General features: G+C 42.5%; 1 protein-coding gene across 1 annotated transcript; it reads right to left on the reverse strand.

The window, feature by feature from the left end:
- Positions 1–172: 172 nt before the first annotated feature.
- On the reverse strand, positions 173–9,268 carry LOC133229467 (zinc finger protein 383-like). The gene is made up of 4 exons (XM_061385834.1): positions 9,230–9,268; positions 7,504–7,630; positions 6,911–7,003; positions 173–2,209 (listed from the first exon to the last, which is right to left on the reverse strand). The coding sequence occupies exons 1-4, from the start codon at positions 9,266–9,268 to the stop codon at positions 306–308; spliced, it is 2,163 nt and encodes a 720-aa protein (XP_061241818.1). The 3' UTR covers positions 173–305.
- Positions 9,269–18,226: the final 8,958 nt, after the last annotated feature.

Consider the following 18,226-nt stretch of genomic DNA (forward strand, 5'->3'; position numbering starts at 1 on the left):
ACATTACTAAGAATTGTAACTTTCTAACCATCAACCTTCATCTCACGATTTATGCTAATATATCCGTTTTCTATGTGTTTTAACTATGGAGTACTCCCTACAGTCATTCTCCTTCAGAGAAACTTCAGAAAAGAGGACTGATGAAATGCCTTCTAGTATGCAATCTCTGATATTTATTTTGATTTAACTTTTGATTAAATACCTTTCTACATACTTGTTACATCATCTCCATAGGTTTCTCGTATAAACTCTTGTGTTTTCTGATGCATGTTTAGGACAATTCTCTTCCATCACTTGTTCCATTACTAGGGTATCTCTCCAGTGTGTGTTCTCAGATGTTTACTGAGATGACCACTCTGACAAAAGGCTTTGCCACATGCTGTACATTTATAAGGTCTCTCTCCAGTATGAATTCGCTGATGATAGGTTAGATATGACTTTAGATTAAAGGCTTTGTTACACTCTTTACATTTATAAGGTTTCTCCCCAGAATGAATTCGCTGGTGTCGAGTAAGATTTGAGCAGTGAAAAAAGGCTTTGTTACATTCTTTACATTTATAAGGCCTCTCTCCAGTATGAATTCTTTGATGTTGGGTAACATGTGAGTGAAGGATAAAGGTTTTGTTGCATTCTTCACATTTATAAGGCCTCTCTCCAGTATGAATTTGCTGATGTTTAGTAAGATGTGAGCGCCGAATAAAGGCTTTGTTACACTCTTTACATTTATAAGGTCTCTCTCCAGTATGAATTCGCTCATGTTGAGTACGATTTGAGGGGTGAAAAAAGGCTTTGTTACACTCTTTACATTTATAAGGTCTCACCCCAGAATGAATTCGCTGATGTCGAGCAAGAAGTAAGCGACTATGAAAGGCTTTGTTACATTCTTTACATTTATAAGGCTTCTCTCCAGTATGAATTCGCTGATGATAGGTTAGATGTGAGGAACAGACAAAGGCTACACTACATTCTGTACATTTATAAGGTCTCTCTCCGGTATGAATCCGCTGATGTTCAATAAGACTTGAACTGTAAGGAAAGGCTTTGCCACATTCTATACATTTATAAGGTTTCTCTCCAGTGTGAATTCGCTGATGTTGAGTAAGATGTGAACGACGGTTAAACGCTTTGCTACAATCTGTACATTTGAAAGGTTTCCTTCCTGTATGGATTTTCCTATGTTTACTTAGATTGGATGCTTTACTGAAGACATTCCCACATACATTACCCTTGTTTTCTTTCTGTGGATTCTGAACAGTCTGCTGTTGAATAACTTCTGAAGACTGATTAGAAACCTTACCATATTCATGACAAGTCCTCTCTTTACTACAAGTACTCTTATCTAGAGAAAAATGTGCCATTTGATCAAAGGTATTTCTAAATGTCTTACTTTTAGAGTCCTTGTTTGAAGATTCAGGTTCCTGATGTTTCATAAGGTTTGAGTCTCCTTCAACCGTATACCCAGTTTCACTGTCTGAATACCTTCTCACTCCACCATAAATACTCCGGTAATTATTGGAGCTGGAGCTCTTCCTTAAGGCCTGACTCATTTTATTATACATGGAAAGCTCCTGTGTATTAACCATATCACGATATGTACAGAACAATGATGGCTGGAGGGCGTCTCTTCCATTATCAGCAACATTATACACCTTGAAATGGAAAGAAAATATCTCTTGTGGGAAGAAAAATGACCCCCTGCTCACGGATCCCTCAAATTGATTAAATTGTGAATTTGACCTCTCATTGTTAAATTGTAGGTATTCAGACATGCTTGAATGCATGTTTAGTCGAAGCCTACGTTCCGAATTATCTGAATCAGTTTTTGCAGTAGAGACTAGATTACCTTTCAGGTTTTCCATGTTCCTTTTTAGAGAACATGTATGTTTCAAAAAAGGAGGGACATCTTTTCTTAAAAACTTACATTTCTCAGTCGACGTTGAAGACTGAACTTGGTGTTTTTCCCAATTTGACGCACGTTGATCATTTATTTTTCCAGTAACATTAGCATTATGTATAACTGTCTCCATTTCTTTATGTCCATATAAACATCCTCTCTGTCCTTCATTTACCCTCGTATATACCCTGTCTTTCATTAAATTTAAGTTTCCAAGGTGAAATGTTTGATATATTCTTACGTTGGCTTTGGGGAATAGACCTTCTAATGCTGGATTCTTCGGCATCAAATCCTGGGTATCTTGTGGAGACATAGCTGAAAGATAACAAATAACAAGTAATTGTCCCTGCTATTCTCAGTGAATCTCTTTAAAGATTTAGAGAAAATTGATGACCATCGCTAGTTTAAAAGTAAAATAGAGACCCAAGGATCAAGATGCCTGAGGCTTAGGCAGATGTGGAGCTCATCTCTCTCTCCACAAATGAATGAGAACTGGAACAATTCTCACAGAGCCCAGCTAAACACTAGCAGAGGCCCTTGGAAATCTGAAAAGACAAGAAAGATTCCTGCTGAGCTCGGTAGGACAAAAGGAAGAGGAGAGCAGGAAGAAGGAAAAGGAAGAGGAGAGGAAGTGCGTTGGGGCTTGCAACCCTGTGGGGAGATGAAAGTGAGGAGAGGTCTCCATATCCCGGGAAGCCCCTCACTGGGGGAGCTCAGTCTGGACAGAAGGAGAGCCTCATTCTCTGTGGGAAAAGAACACAGCAACCAGCGTGTGGCAGCAGGACAGAGTGAGACCTGCACACAGGGTACTGACCTCAGCCTTGCCCATCCAGCCTTAGAGGCTTTTCCACCAATGTAGACAAGAGCTGGGTGCTGAAAGGTGGGGTTTGGAGAGCAGATTGAGGCAGACGACTGCTGTTGGCTGTGAGGAAACAGCCTGAAGTGATGGGAGTGAGGGAGGAGCTCTGCAAACGGGATGCTTGTGGTCGAAGCCTGAACCACCAGAGAACAGAGCGCCATTGGTGAGTGATGCCCAACCAGGAAGACCATTGCATCCCTTGTCCCTTAGACCGGCCCCTGCTCAGCAGGGACTTCGAAGAACTCCACCCATGTAGGTCATTTGATCCCCCAGCCATGGCCTCCCCCATCGACAATCAACAGACCCCTGTGCTCTGGGGCAGCCTCAAGAGCAGAACCTGTGAGTTGGCCACACACAAAGAAGGAGCTGAAAGTACAGCTGAACCCCAGGGATTAAGAAGAAAAGATGAAACCTCTCCTCCCAGCAACACAAGCCATGGTCTTACACTCACAATCGGCTTTGTAACCTTAGCCCCTACGGAGCATCTGAATCAAATACCAGGGCTCTCTCATTCATGGCAGGTGTAGCTTTGGCAGCTGTACACTTTGTGGGCTCCCACACAAAGGGGCTGGGCCAGGACAGAGCCTGAGCTGCCCCATAACACCACAGTGGCTCCAGCTCCACGTTGAATGCTATCCCAGGACCTGACTTCACTGAATCTACGCTGGTGACCCTGTAAAAACAACATCTGAGAGACCACAGGGCCACGGGCCATCATGCCCTCGGTTAGGGTGGGGCCAAGAGCAGTGCCAGCACTACATAACATGAGAGCTTGCAGAATGCAGGAGAGGGCACAACAGGGCACACCCTGAGGTGAACATCCCCACAAGAGTAATACTTAGTGACTTCTCTGCCAGTGCGTGTGCTCCAGTCCCAGCAGCCTGGTACCACAGATGAGAATCACAGCTAAGAATCAGATCTGGGGGCCCTATTCCACCACGCAGGGAGCAGGCACCAACAGAAAGAGGGCAGTAACACCCACAGAACAAGGGGACAACAGCCCTGAATATTCCCGGTGGGCTCTGGTCACAGTTACCAGGAATCAAGGAAATGATCAAGAGAGGATAAGGGCACAAACGTCTGGACCAACCTCACCCACCAAGGGACAGATACCAGAAGGAAGACTAACTAGGTTCCTGAACCCGTCAAAACAGAGACCACAAACAGAACGCTGGACAAAATGAGATGGCACAGAAATACATTATAGGGGAAGAAACAAGATGAAAACCCCCAAGGACCACTGAATTAAGAGGTGATAGGCAATCTAATGATTAATTCTTGCTTTTAGTCATCTTAAGTGGAGACACCAAACACTCACTTTCAGAAATCCTAGGTGCCATGAATTTTTAATTCCACTTCTTCCCACACATGTTTCTGAGAATGGCCTATTAGATGTTTCAATCTACAAATCATAAGTGATAGTGACAGAGAACTAACCAGAAACAGAGGACACATAGAAAATGTATGAGGAAGCTGAAAACAAATAAGATAAACTTAATACAGTACTAGTTTTAAGAAATTAAAAAAGAAGAGAGACTTTAAAACTATGACTGAAACAGGGAAGTCTACTCATTGCTCTGTGGGACCTAAATGGGAAGGAGATCAATAGAACAGTAAAGACTAGAGATCTCTTTAAGAAAAATAGAGGTACTGGGACTATTTCATGCAAAGATGGGAAGAATAAAGGACAGAAACGGGATGGACCTAAAAGAAGCAAAAGATATTAAGAGAAGGTGGCTGGAATACATGGAAGAACTATACACAAAAAAGATCTTAATGACTGAGATCACCACAATGGTATAATCACTCACCTAGTAACAGACATCCTGACGTCCAAAGTCAAGTCGGCCTTGGAAGGCATGACGACCAAAAAAGCTAGTGCACGTGATGGAACTCCAGCTGAGCTGTTTGAAGTCCTAAACGATGATAGTGCTAACGTTCTGCACTCGATAAGCCAGCAAATTTGGAAAACTCAGCATTGGCCTCAGGACAGGAAAAGGTCAGTTTTCATTCCAATCACAAAGAAAGGCAATGCCAAAGAACGCTCAAACTACTACACAATTTCCCTCATTTCAAACAGTAGCAAAGGCTCAAAATTCTCCAAGCCAGGCTTTAACTATACATGAACCCAGAGCTTCCAGCTCTTGAAGCTGGATTTAGAAATGGCAGAGGAACCAGAGATCAAATTGCCAGCATCCCTTGGATCATGTAAAAAGCAAGAGAGTTCTGGAAAAACAACTACATCTGCTGTATTGACTACACCACAGCTTTGATTGCGTGGATCACAAGAAACTGTGGAAAATTCTGAAAGAGATGGGAACACCAGACTACATTACCTGCCTCCTGGGAAACCTGTATGCATGTCAAGAAGCAACAGTGAGAACTGGACATGTGACAACGGACTGATTCCAAATGGGGAAAGGAGTACGTCAAGCCTGTATATTGTCAGCCTGCTTATGTACTGTGTCAGCCTGCACAGTACATCATGTGACATACCGGGTTGGATGAAGCACAAATTGGAATCAAGATTTCAGGGAGAAATGTCCATAATCTCAGACATACAGATGACACCACCCTTATAGCAGAAAGTGAAGAGGAATTGAGGAGTCTCTTGGTGAAACTGAGAGAGGGTGAAAAGGTGGCTTCAAACTCAACCTTCAAAAAACGAAGATCATGGCACTGGTCAGGTCATTTCATCACAATCGGTGGGAGAAACAGTGGAAGCAGTGATAGACCTTATTTTTGGGGGTTCCTAAATCATTGTAGATGGTGACTACAGCCATGAAAGTAGAAGACTCTTCCTCCTTGGAAGAAAAACTGTGACCAACCTAGGCAGCATGTTAAAAAGCAGAATCATTACTTTGCTGACAAAGGTCCATCTAGTCAAAGCCATGGTTTTTCCAGTAGTCATGTATGGATGTGAGAGCTGGACGATGAAGAAAGCTGAGCACCAAAGAATTGATGCTTTTGAACTGTGGTGTTGGAGAAGACTCTTGAGAGTCCCTTGGACTACAAGAAGACCACACCACTCCATCCTAAAGGAAATCAGTCCTGAATATTCATTGGAAGGACATGGTGAAGCTGAAGCTCCGATACTCTGGCCACCTGATGTGAAGAACTGACCCACTGAGAAAGACCCTGATGCTAGCAAAGATTGAAGATGAGAGAAGGGGACAATAGAGGATGAGATGGTTGGATGCATCCTGGACTTGATGGACATGAGTTTGAGCAGGCTCTGGGAGTTGGTGATGGACAGGGAAGCCTGCCTTGCTGCAGATCATGATCGCAGACTCAGAGAGCTGTGGAACTGAATGGATATGTATAATTGATTCTCTTTGCTGTATAGGAGTATAAAATTGGAAAACAGCTATATTCCAATTAGAACTCTTAAAAAATATTTCTTTATATAATATAAAAATTATCATAGTTTGCATCAACCATTAACAATATAGTGGAAAATGTGCTAAGATTTTATGTCAATTTATTTTAAAATTCTATGACATAACAGAATAACGTATTTTAGCATGTTAGAATTGGGGCAAATCCACTAAAGATATTTAATATGAGATCATATAAGGAAAAGAGAAACTTTGAAGTCAACTTGAGATGTGTATTCTTTCATTGTCACGAGGTTTTGCTTTCTGAAGTGAAAAATTACTTGAATTTGAAATGTATTTAGAAGGTCCTATGTGTCACTCCCAGTGGATAGGAAATTATGAATCAGAGAACAAAAACCTGTCCCTAGTATTCCTAGAAGTTTGGCAGTTTGTCTACCATTCCACTCCCACATTTCTGTCTAGAGATAGAAGGAAACTTTAAAAGGACTGTCATACAGTTACTCAGAAATGGGCAGAGTTTTCCTAGGGCCCCAAGAAATTGAAGAACAATGAATGAATGCAGTTTGTCACAAGGCACGAGGAGACTTTTAGGTCACACTGTGATGGAGAAAAGTAATCACTAGAGATAAATTCATGAATGATTTAAGAGACAGAATGGGACAGGTGATACATCATTATGATAGTAGCAGACACAAACCCAGATTTCTGAAAACCATTTCAATTGAAGTAAATCTTCCAAAACCATGTGATGAAGGATGAGTTCCTCCCTGCTCCTTGGACCTCTCATCTGAGTCATCATCTCCAACCATTCATACCTACCTGGGTAAATGGCTGTTGTCCCCATTCTCCTTATATTCCTGGGATCCTCTAATTGCTCCAGAAAGGTGACCAGGTCCAGCTTAGAGACAAGCCCTATTTATCAGAGAAAGGAATATTTGTGTTGTTAGAGATTCATCAGTATCGAATCCAATATGTATTCCCGTGAGACAAGAACACATTTTGTTCTAGAAAACGATTTTCTTAAATACTTTATTCACAGTAGCTATACAATACTAACACACACCTAACAATCAGATCCTGAGATTCTGGTCAAGTAGTACTAAGGCAAAAGTAAGTAGTGTCAATGTGAGATTAAGAGAGGGTACAACTATTTAATACCACAGAACTTACACAATTACCACGAACCTAGAAGGAAGGAGGCAGAGTACATCAAGGAAGAAAAACTTCACCAGCATAACGACTCATCATGAATCATCCCCTTTCTTTCTAAACTCACAAATACCCATTTTTGCCCTAGAAAGCAGAGATCTGAAACTACTGTGGGAAGCAGAACATTTCAGAAGACATTCTTGACATGACGGAACTAAAACTCAGTGGGTAGATAAGGGATTCTGGAAGGCAGTTATCCTCACCCAAGGAGGCCAGGTTCCCATAGTTCTCTAACATCACATCCCTGTACAATTCCCGCTGACTGAGGTCCAGGCATTCCCACTCCTCTTGAGTGAAGTCTATGGCCACATCCTGGAACATCAGCGGTCCCTGAAATACACAGTACAGATGCCAGTAGGCCGTGAGAAGTCTTCCTTATGTGATCCAAGATGAAAAGGGAAAGATCAGAGTCCTGGTCATGATTTAGTGGCTTGGCTGGTATTGCAAAATATATTTTTGACACAGTACTCCTTTCTACCCAATTTCTAATGTGAACAAAAGAGGATGAGTGATGATCCACAAGCCATTAGAGAAACTACTCTCATCTGAAAGAGCAATTATAAAATAATCAGGGCAGCATCAGCATATTTATTCTTCAGTGTTCTACTCGTGTGACATAGTATAAATTGTTTATCAAAGAAACAGGAATTTTTTTTTTTTTTAATGTATTCTTAACCAAGAGTTCTGAAGTGGGGCCAAAGTGCCACATTTTTAGCAAGGTTATTTGAGTTAGTAATGTTGAAAATTCTGCTTGATGAATGAGGATTTTGAACCCCAATGAAACAGAATACTAAGGTAAGAATTCATACTTAAGTTGGAACTTTGTTTTACAGACTTCAACAGGTCTAATAAGATAGTAACCTTTCTTGTGGTCTGGGATCGTGTTGGAAAAGAATTTCCAGACTTGAGACAAAATGAGAGGGAAGTAAAGTTTATTAGAATGGGGGACGCTGTTAGAAGAGCAGGCCAGCACAAATGAGAACAGATGTTGAACAGGGGTCCTTAGTCCACTCATAGCCAGGGTACAAGGAGTGTGATAGGGGTCTTGCGGATCATTTGCTGAATGGATGAGGCACATATACTGGGTGGGAGAAGAGTAAGAAAGACATTTTCTGCTTATGGGGTAGGAGGGGAGACCGTTTATACTGCTCAGGAGGACCTGAAATCCACCAACAGTTACAACATGGGGGAGAGAAAGTTGCTAAGCGTCTTTTTTTTTCATTCCTGCATTCCAAGACCCTCCTTGGTTTTATCTGCTCTTTAGTCCCTGGGTGACCACATATCTCCCTCTTTATTTTAGGGCCAATTCTTTGGCCCTTGTTGATACCCTGCTCACGTCTTACTATCTACCCATTTCCCTTCTCATATTTGGGAATCCAGTTTCAAGGAAAAGGGGGCAAAGACCACTCTGGCTTCTTCAGGCTTAACAGAGGTGCCATGGGGCTCTGGGTTTCCTTTGCCTACTCTGTCACGGAGCATTTATGGAGGGAGATGAGAGTCCATGGAATCATAAGGTGACTTGTTTCAGCATTGTCTAGGTGTTGGTCAGGGAATATTCTTGCAGGACCACTTGGAAACTTGTGCTATTTTAGAAGAAACAAACTGTACAAGAAAGTTAAAGGTACATGGGCCAAAGATGAAGAGAAGTACAAAAGCTGCTCAGGGGCTAGCCAGGAAAACCAGGACTGGACATTGGTTCGTGACGTTAGTGTTTCTCTAGGTACGAGAAGAAGCCAGAATTGGGGCTCATAAAATCTTTACCTGAAAACATCTCACTCTTGGAAGGCGAGTTCTGGGTTTTTCCCAGAGTAGAGTGCCTTATTTTTGATCTCTACTCTGAACTCCTTTTGCAGGGTGTTGAAAATCAGGAGCTTACAGTTATCATGATGTCATCTTTGGCAGAGTCCAGTCGGCAAGGTCCCTTCATACCACATATTTGACCATGCTCTGGGGGCATTTTTTGGCCATTGTATCGTGCAGCACTGGGAAGGCTCATTCCCAGGTCTAGGGAAGGATCCATTGATAGGCCACTCAATGTGCTGTTTCTAGAGCAGGCCTTGTGAGTAGCAAAATCTCTGGACCATCCCTGTCTAACTAGCCTCTTGGTCCAGGAAAATAGTCCCTTTTCTTCCTTCTTCCCATATCTAGAGTTACATTATTACAATCATTGATAGCATGTGGAGCTGCATATCAGCATTTTATCACAGGCCCAGCCACACATTGAGTAACGTAAGAATCAATCTTCTGAAACAAGCGACATAGAAAATAATATAGCTAGAGCTAGCAGTTATTAGTCAGGACTAAGTAAGAAGGAAAGGTCAAGAACTTTCATTAGGTAGAGCCCAGTATACTCCAGGTCATCTGACTTGCCTTGTTAAATGACTAGCCAGATGGTAATCTCCTGCTGTATATCACGGAGCATCTATTCTTTATCTGAAGATTGCTTACTGAGATTAGCTTTAGAAACAAACTTAAGAGTATCCTTTTTAATAACACAATTAAATCTTTTAGAAATATAACATAAGAAGGAACTATCTCAGAAGTGAATCTTAGTGAACACTAGACTTTAATTAACAAAACTAGAAACTTACTTTAGCAATGAAAAAAAGTTAATATTCAGTGAAACATAATTTTTGCATTATGAGGGTATTAACCCTGTAGCCAGGGAAGGCTTTAACCCATCAAATAAAAATGAGGTTTGTCAGGGAGCCCAGAAAAGCCAGGCAGCCATGTTGCATTTCCCATAGCCCTGACTCTTTGATTTACAGCTATTGTTCACCCATTTTTAATTCCCTGATTGACAAGCAGACCATGGCCATGTTTTAAGGACATCAGGATGGCAAAAGTCTAAGCACGAGGGGTTATTTTTGTAGAAGTATGAGCTTTGTCTACATGTACCATAATCTTAAGGAATGCTTATTCACTTTACCAAAGTAACAAAAGATTTTAAAAATGAATATAAATCACTTAAAGGGAAAGAAATTCATAATCTCTTATTGAAAGTTGCATTCTAAGAAAACTTTGTTCTATTAACATAGAGATTCGACTAAATTCCAGTCTGGTACCAGCTTACCAGATAGCAAACAAAACTCGTTTATTGGTTAACCTTAGATAAATCTTTTCCATAAATCATGAAGTCGCAGTATTCTTACAAAGGCATCAGAGTGAAACCATAGAAGGCATGTTTAAATCTGATTAAACTGCAGTTGACAGTGTAGCCTGGTCACTGCTGTGACTTGTACCACGTTCACAGGATAAGTAGAATTATAGTTGACCACATTTAATTAGGGCATATCAGATCTATGGTGACTTCCCTGGTGGCCCAGCAGCTAAGACTCTGAACTCCCAAGGCAGGGGACCCAGGTTCGAACCCTGGTTGGGCAACTAGACCCTGCGTGCTGCAACTACGATCTGGCGCGGCCAAATAAATAAATATTTGGGCTTCCCTGGTGGCTCAGATGGTAAAGCGTCTGCCTGCAATGAGGGAGACCTGGGTTCGATTCCTGGGTCGGGAAGGTCCCCTGGGGAAGGAAACGGCAATCCACTCTAGCACTCTTGCCTGGAAACTCCCATGGACCGAGGAGCCCATAGGCTACACCCCATGGGGTCGCAAAGAGTCGGACAGGAGTGGGCAACTTCACTTCACAGATCTATATGAACTCACGTAATTTTAAGATACCTATATTAGTAACATCCACCATACAGCATAATAAGAGGAGATCTGTCACCCCTTCAACCGCACTTCCCATGTAATGTAACATGTCCAGTGAACCCAGGTAGTTTAATAGTTCCCTGGGATGTCTCAGGGGCCCTCTGAAGCATTCCAAAGTCAGCTAGAAGTCAAGTTATTTAGGAAGTTTTGTGGACAAATTTCAAAAGGGGTTATAACACTCAGTCAGATACAATCATATAGATCACAGGGAGACTATTCACGTAGCCAAAGTAATGAAGATTTCAAAGGTAAACAGAACAGATCCCTTCAGAGGTAAAGAAACTTAAAATCCAGTATCAAAGGCAGCTCAACATCTCAAGAAAACTTGTATTTATGCACAAAACTCTTCCCTTGGGGTCCACTTTCCATAAAATATTCTTACCACTTTCTGTACCCATGACTTTGTTCTCCCATCCTGAAACTGCCAGCTGTAAGTCAGATCTATTTCCTTTTCCCTTCATAAAATGTAATTTCATCCCTCATACCTTCTTTAGTGAAAATACACATTCTACTTTCCTTAAGCAACCAAGAACTTAAGCGTTCTCTAGATTGGTGAACATAAATACCAGTGATAATTTTTATAAAAAAATTTCTAGAGACCATCTCAGGATGGCATCAAGCATTATTCATGAATAGTCCAAAATCTCTACTTTCTCTGTAAGAGGAAGTTAGTCCTCAGTAATGAATGTTTCAGAATCTTATTTTATTTGGAAATGACCTAGCTAGTCAATAAACTTCCATCAGTTAGTGTAGCACAGCCCCAGAAATTCAGGTTACCAAAATCTAGAGAATGTTTTAGACAGACATTTCTAAAATATAATTATTCTTAAAAGAGTGTCTCTGAAAACTCCTATCTCTTTTACATTTTCTTTGAGGTTTTTTTTTTTTTTTTTCTTTCCTAGAGGTACTTTGCTGCTGAGTCACTTCAGTCCTGTCCGACTCTGTGTGACCCCATAGAAGGCAGTCCACCAGGCTCCCCCATCCCTGGGATTCTCCAGGCAAGAACAGTGGAGTGGGTTGCCATTTCCTTCTCCAATGCAGGAAAGTGAAAAGTGAAAGTGAAGGCGCTTAGTCGTGTCTAACTCTTAGCGACCCCATGGACTGCAGCCTATCCAGGTTCCTCCATCCATGGGATTTTCCAGGCAAGTATACTGGAGTGGGGTGCCATTGCCTTCTCCGAGAGGTACTTTGCTGGTTGACAAACTTGTAACAGATATAAAAATATTAAAATATTTAACTTATAATAAACCTAGGCACAATGAAAATACTCTGCCTAATGACCCTCGACATATCTACATTAGATTAGCAAACAAACATTAATACTGGATTTTTAATATTGAATATTTCCCAGTTCACGAGAATATGAAATTCATTTAGTTTAATTTCACTTGTACTTAGAATTGTCTGATTTGCAAGTGTTTACTTTCCTTTAGGCCAATTAAATTAGAACTCATTTAGAACTTCAGCATTAAAAAAAAAAAAAAAAAGAGTGCACACTGAGATATACATATATCCAGACAATAGACAGAGACCTCATAGTTTCCTGCCTGAGACTTAAAACATCTCTTTGACCCTCTTTGTTTGTTTGTTTGGCTTGAAGTTCTGATTTGCCCAAGGCTGAGTCAGGTCTAAGGCAAAGTGGACAGTGTATTTCAAGGACACGGAAAGGCCTAACTTCAAGCTTTGCTCTAGGCAGGACTTTTAACAAGCTAGTTGTTTTTAAATGCAAATGCAAAAACAGCCAGTTTTGCAGTTTCCAAGGGAAAGAAAATTTCATTTTAACCAGTTTTCTCCAGAGTCTAAAGAATATCACGGCCATCCTGTGTCAAAAGTCATCTTTCCTTTCTGTAGTCTTAGTTTTATAGCTAAAATATAGACCAACTAATGCTCAAATTGACTCTGATCTTTCAGCTGATAAAAATTTTGGACTGCCCCTCTGGTGGGAGGTGATGTCTTTGGAACATCAGAAGAATCTGAAGGGTTAAGGGAATTTGCAGGAGTGGGGGAAGCTTGGTCCTTCCCAGACCTGAGAAACAGGAGTAGTCAGAAGGGAATTTTTTAGGATGTTCAGGAGTGGGGGAAGCTTGGTTCCCTCTCCACCTGAGAGATCAGCTTCCTTAGAAGGGGATTCTTCAGAATGTTAGGACAGTTTTTGATCCTTCAGGCTTTGGAATATAGAAGAAAGAGCTGGACCAAAGGGAACCTCAGAATCCTTTCCTAGAGATCATGTGGATATGAAAGGCCGAGTAGGGGTCATCTAGGAAATCTGATGGAGAGACACAGAGAGGGACAGGAGACAGGGAGGCAACAGAACAGAAGGAAATTCGGAGTCCTTTCCCGTCTTTTGGCAAAACCTAGCATGCCACTCAGAGGCCATTTCTGGGGGTCCCCCATTTGTATTGGAGCCAGGCCTTTTGGAGGGTCAAACTTTTCCAGTTTCTGACAATGTAGCCAAGGGTTGAGAATGAGAGAGCCTCCTGGGATATAACAGAAACCACTCTTAGCCTACCTACCATAGAATGGGAGTACTGAGAGTCACTGGCTGACAGAAAGGCATCCCTTTTTCCCCAGTGGTCTCTCCGAGTGACTAATGGCACAGAACGGCCGATTGACCCAACAGTCGTGTGCCACAGTGTGAGGTGACCGCTGAGAACCCTGCAGCTAAGTCATCACGTGACAGGGGCAGAGATAGACAGAGATTCCCTGCAGCAACCTGGTGACTCACCATTTGGTGATTCCCTGAAACCTGGAAGGCACTCTTGGGATGGCTCAGAGGCAACACCCAGGCTCCTGTAAATCAGCCCGGGAAAAAGGGAAAGAAGTGAAAGCGACAGGGAAGAAGGCTGAGGAATCCGCTGTACAATATATCCGGGAGGCGGTGGCCAGGTGACAGTGGTCTCTGTTTGGCCTCAACCACTATGTTCCTGACACGGTGGAAGGAAGTTGTCGTGCTGGGGGTGGATGCCCTTGAAGTAACACAAAATCAGTAATGGTGCTCTTACACCTTTTGGCACATATTTTATCAAACAGCCATTAAATAGCAGAGCTTAAACTTTACTTCAGTTTATTTACTTTAGATTTTAACTAATGAAATTTTAACTAATGACAGATTCACAGGGACAGCTCTAAGAAAAGGTGAGAGAAGTTTTTGTAACTGTAAAGAATACTAAAGACAAGAAAAGTTTCATTCACTCAGTCATGTCCAATTCTTGTGACCCCATAGATTCTAACTTGCCAGGTTCCTTTGTCCAAGAAATTCCCAAACAGGAATACTGGACTGGGTAGTCATTGCCTTCCACAGAGTTCTTCAAAAAAAACTAACCAAAAAAAAAAAAAAAAAGAAGAAGAAAAGAAAATTGATCAAGTCATGCTAATATTTTCATACATACAGTCCAGTTCAGTTTAGTCGCTCAATCGTGTCCACCTCTTTGGGATCCCATGGATCCCAGGGCTTCCTGTCAGTCACCAACTCCCGGAGCCTAGTCAAACTCATCTCCACTGAGTACAGACATACACTCAAATAGGGCTATATACTCATTAGGAGGAAGAGAGAAAAAGTTTCCTGTCACTAAACTCAGGTAATTATGAATGGATTAAAAATGTGCTGTAGTTTTAATACATTTTAAAATACAGCAATGAGCTGTATTTTAAATTTTAATACAGTTGAGCATAGATTAGGACTAATAAGATTCTTGTGAACATTTTGGAAAATACAAAGCTGTGATGAGACTCTGTGATGTGAGCATGGAGTGTAGTGGAAAAGATCAGGCCTGGGCTTGGGATGAAAACCGCCACTCCTCAAACCCAGTATCTCTGCTAAACACAGGTGAGTGTTCAAGTCAACTGGAGAAAAACAAATTCATAGCATGGGAATCTCACAGAAACACCTAAACCGGTGAACATGAGTCATGGAGTAAGAAGTACATGGAGGAATGCATTATCATTGCATGGGTATTTTGGCACTATTATGGAAACTATGATCTCAATCTATCATTAAAACATATTAGTTTGGGCAGTTTGTGATGCTCCAGTGACTAAGACTCTGAGATCCCAATGCACAGAGCTCTGGTTCTTTCCCTGATCAGGAAACTGGATCCCACATGTTGTAGCTAAGAGTTTACATGTCACAATCAAAGAAGCTGAAAATTACGAGGATGACTGAAGATCCTACCTACCACAACGAAGAACCAGGGCAGCCGAATAAGTAAATACTTTTAGAATGTGTCATAAGCAGATTTCACTTCATATATGCCTTTCCTGATCTGTGGCCTAATTTTGGAAGGACTGATGCTAAAGCTGAAACTCCAATACTTTGGCCACCACATGTGAAGAGTTGACTCATTGGAAAAGACTCTGATGCTGGGAGGGATTGGGGGCAGGAGGAGAAGGGGACGACAGAGGATGAGATGCCTGGATGGCATCACCTGCTCCATGGACATGAGTTTGGGTGAATTCCGGGAGCTGGTGATGGACAGGGAGGCCTGGCGTGCTGCGATTCATGGCGTCGCAAAGAGTCGGACACGAAGGAGCGACTGAACTGCACTCAAGTGAACTGCACTACATTTAAGTAGCTAGTTTCCCTTATCGATAGAGCGCAGTCTCTGCAACGTTTTTATTTCTGAAACTTTTCTGAAGAACTGTGGACCACTGAGTTCACTCTGTAAGGACAATCTGTAACTCCGGTTCTAACGAGCTGAAGCTGCATCCGTATGTAAATTCATCACAGCATTTCCCCTACTTCACGGTGATCCTAACACCAGACCACATCCCAGTGGGGATCTCTGGTACCAGTGCCTCCCCGTGTTGATCTCGCACAAAGGGCATATAGTGAACAACTCAACGTCACTAATTCATTTCGAGAATTCATCATGCTCTAGAGAAAGCCGAGATACAGAACAATGGATAGGAGGCTCTGGGATTTAACGGAGAAGTTAATCTAAAGAGCAGTTCTTCACTATTATAAGAAAAAAAGGGGGAAATAAGAAGGCAACACCAAATCCCCCAGGGAGAAAACTTAGACTCAGAGAACTAAAGGTTTGCAGGTTCTCAGTCCAGGCACTTCAGGAAGAAAAGCAGACACATTCCCAGACCTGGGACAGGACACTTACCTGAGAAGCTGCCATTTCCTCCTCTTCTTCCTGCTGCCGTGAGTCTTTCCTGGGGATGTTATTTCAAAAACTCACATCCACAGCTTGAGAAAATACCTTCGAAGGCATCCACACAGCTCTTTCACCTGCAACTGATGAAGTGAAACTGAAGAAAGAACCTTCCTGTTTCCCCCGCCGTTTTCTGAGCCTTTTTTTCGCTTCCAGATCTGTAGGCGGCAATCAAGACTAATCTGATATGCTAATCACATTTGGTGTTTGGTGCTTACCTTTGGTGCACTCTCTTTGCAGACCACCCCTGAGAGCTCTCCTTTCTTTTTGCATTACTGAGAACAGGTCACAGTACAATTCCCGGGAGACTATGCACCCGACCACTGGGCTAGCTGACACACATTATGAGGGTTTTGAAACACGGCGGGTGAAGACCCCATTTAGGAGCCCTGCGCTGCAGCCTCACACTCCGCACTCCTGAGACCTCTCTGGAGCTGAGGATTAGGGCGGGAACTTCGAGAAAGAAAGGTTGCTGGGCTGCTTGCCTGGGGAGGGGCTCTTTCTCGGATGGGTGTGGCCCTCCACCGCCTCTGCCTGAGCCCTTGGGGGAGGGGTGGTGGGGAATGCGTGCTTGGCGGGAATCACCTGGGGGCCTTGGGTTCCTGCAAAGCTTTGTTCTCAGAACTCTTCCCAAAGATGCCTTGCCTTTAGCGTGCTAAGTCTGACTCTTTGCCACCCCATGAACTGTAGCCCGCCTGGCTCTTTTGCCAGTGGAGACTCTCCAGGAAAGAATACAGGAATGGGTTCCATGCCGTCCTCCGGGGGATCTTCCTGACCCAGGAATGGAACTCACCTCTCTGGTCTATCCTGCATTGCCAAGCGGTTCTTGACCGCTAATGCCACTTTGGAAGGCACAGGACACCCTGAGTACTTAGGGTTTTTTCACTGCCCTCTGCAGCCTGAGGAAACATGTTTCACAAAATGATTTGCACTGTGACCACCTGTCTGCAGGCAAGGGACCTCCAACTTCAGAGACGCTGAGGCTGAAAGTGTTTCCATTGTTGCAGAAACGAAGCACCGCACTGGGAGAGTTGGATTACTCGGGTTTATTATGCCGGCGGGCCCTAAGAACATAACACTCAGAGCTCCGAGCCCCAAACAAAGGGGTTACAGAGTTTTTATACTTGGGCAGGCATGATTAAGAGAGTTTGCAGATTTGCAGGGGCTAGGGCAATTGCAAAGAACAGAACAAGGGGGAGTGAGATAAATTCCAGTTCCTAGTATTTTGAGTCCCCACTTTTTGAGACCTATGTGATTAAGGCTTGCAAAGAGCAAACAGAGTTATGGAGGCAGAAGGAGCAGGAAGTTATGTAAAAATTTGACATTTTCCTCTTCATTGGCCCCTCTTGATGCTTCTATCACTCATTGCAGAAAGCATCATCTCATGTTCGATAGGATATTCAGAGCTCCAGGTCAGTTAGGAGACTATACTGAGCTATTAACATTTGCAACTTTCTGGATTCGAGAGGTTATGAACTGGGTAATATCTCTGAGAACACAAGGGGCAAACAAAAGCACCTCTAAGAACATGAAGAGAGGACCGGTTAAAGGGAGAAGCCACAATGCGCAGCTCCAGATATTGTTCCAATTACTTCAGGAATTTTCTAGTTCCTCTTTGCTTTTCATGATTCATTCCCTTAGCTGATAGGCCATGTCTCTTACTATTCCTAATTGGTTTATATAAAAGCAGCATTCTTCATTCAAGAAGAGGCAGAGACCTGCCATTTCAGCTGTCAATAGGTCTAGCCCTCTCCTATTCTGTAAAGCCACCTCAGCCAAAGAATCCAGCTGGTCCTGTAAGGCCACTAAAGATGTGGCTACTCTCTCAATGTCATCTCTGTGTTTTAGCCACGTGTTCTGGGAAATGAACTCACTCAGAAAGACAATGCAGATAGTGTAGTGCAGTTTATTACACAGGTGGGCTCAAGGCAGAGTCTCCTCTTACCCAAGCACCCCAACCAGTTTTTGTGAAAGACTTACATACCCTATGTGTATAAGGTTCCCTGAAACTAGTCTGAACAAAGGAAAAAGAAAGATACAATCAAAGTTAACCCGCAA

The sequence above is a fragment of the Bos javanicus genome, chromosome 18 (assembly GCF_032452875.1).
Source record: "Bos javanicus breed banteng chromosome 18, ARS-OSU_banteng_1.0, whole genome shotgun sequence".
Classification (NCBI taxonomy): Eukaryota; Metazoa; Chordata; class Mammalia; order Artiodactyla; family Bovidae; genus Bos; species Bos javanicus.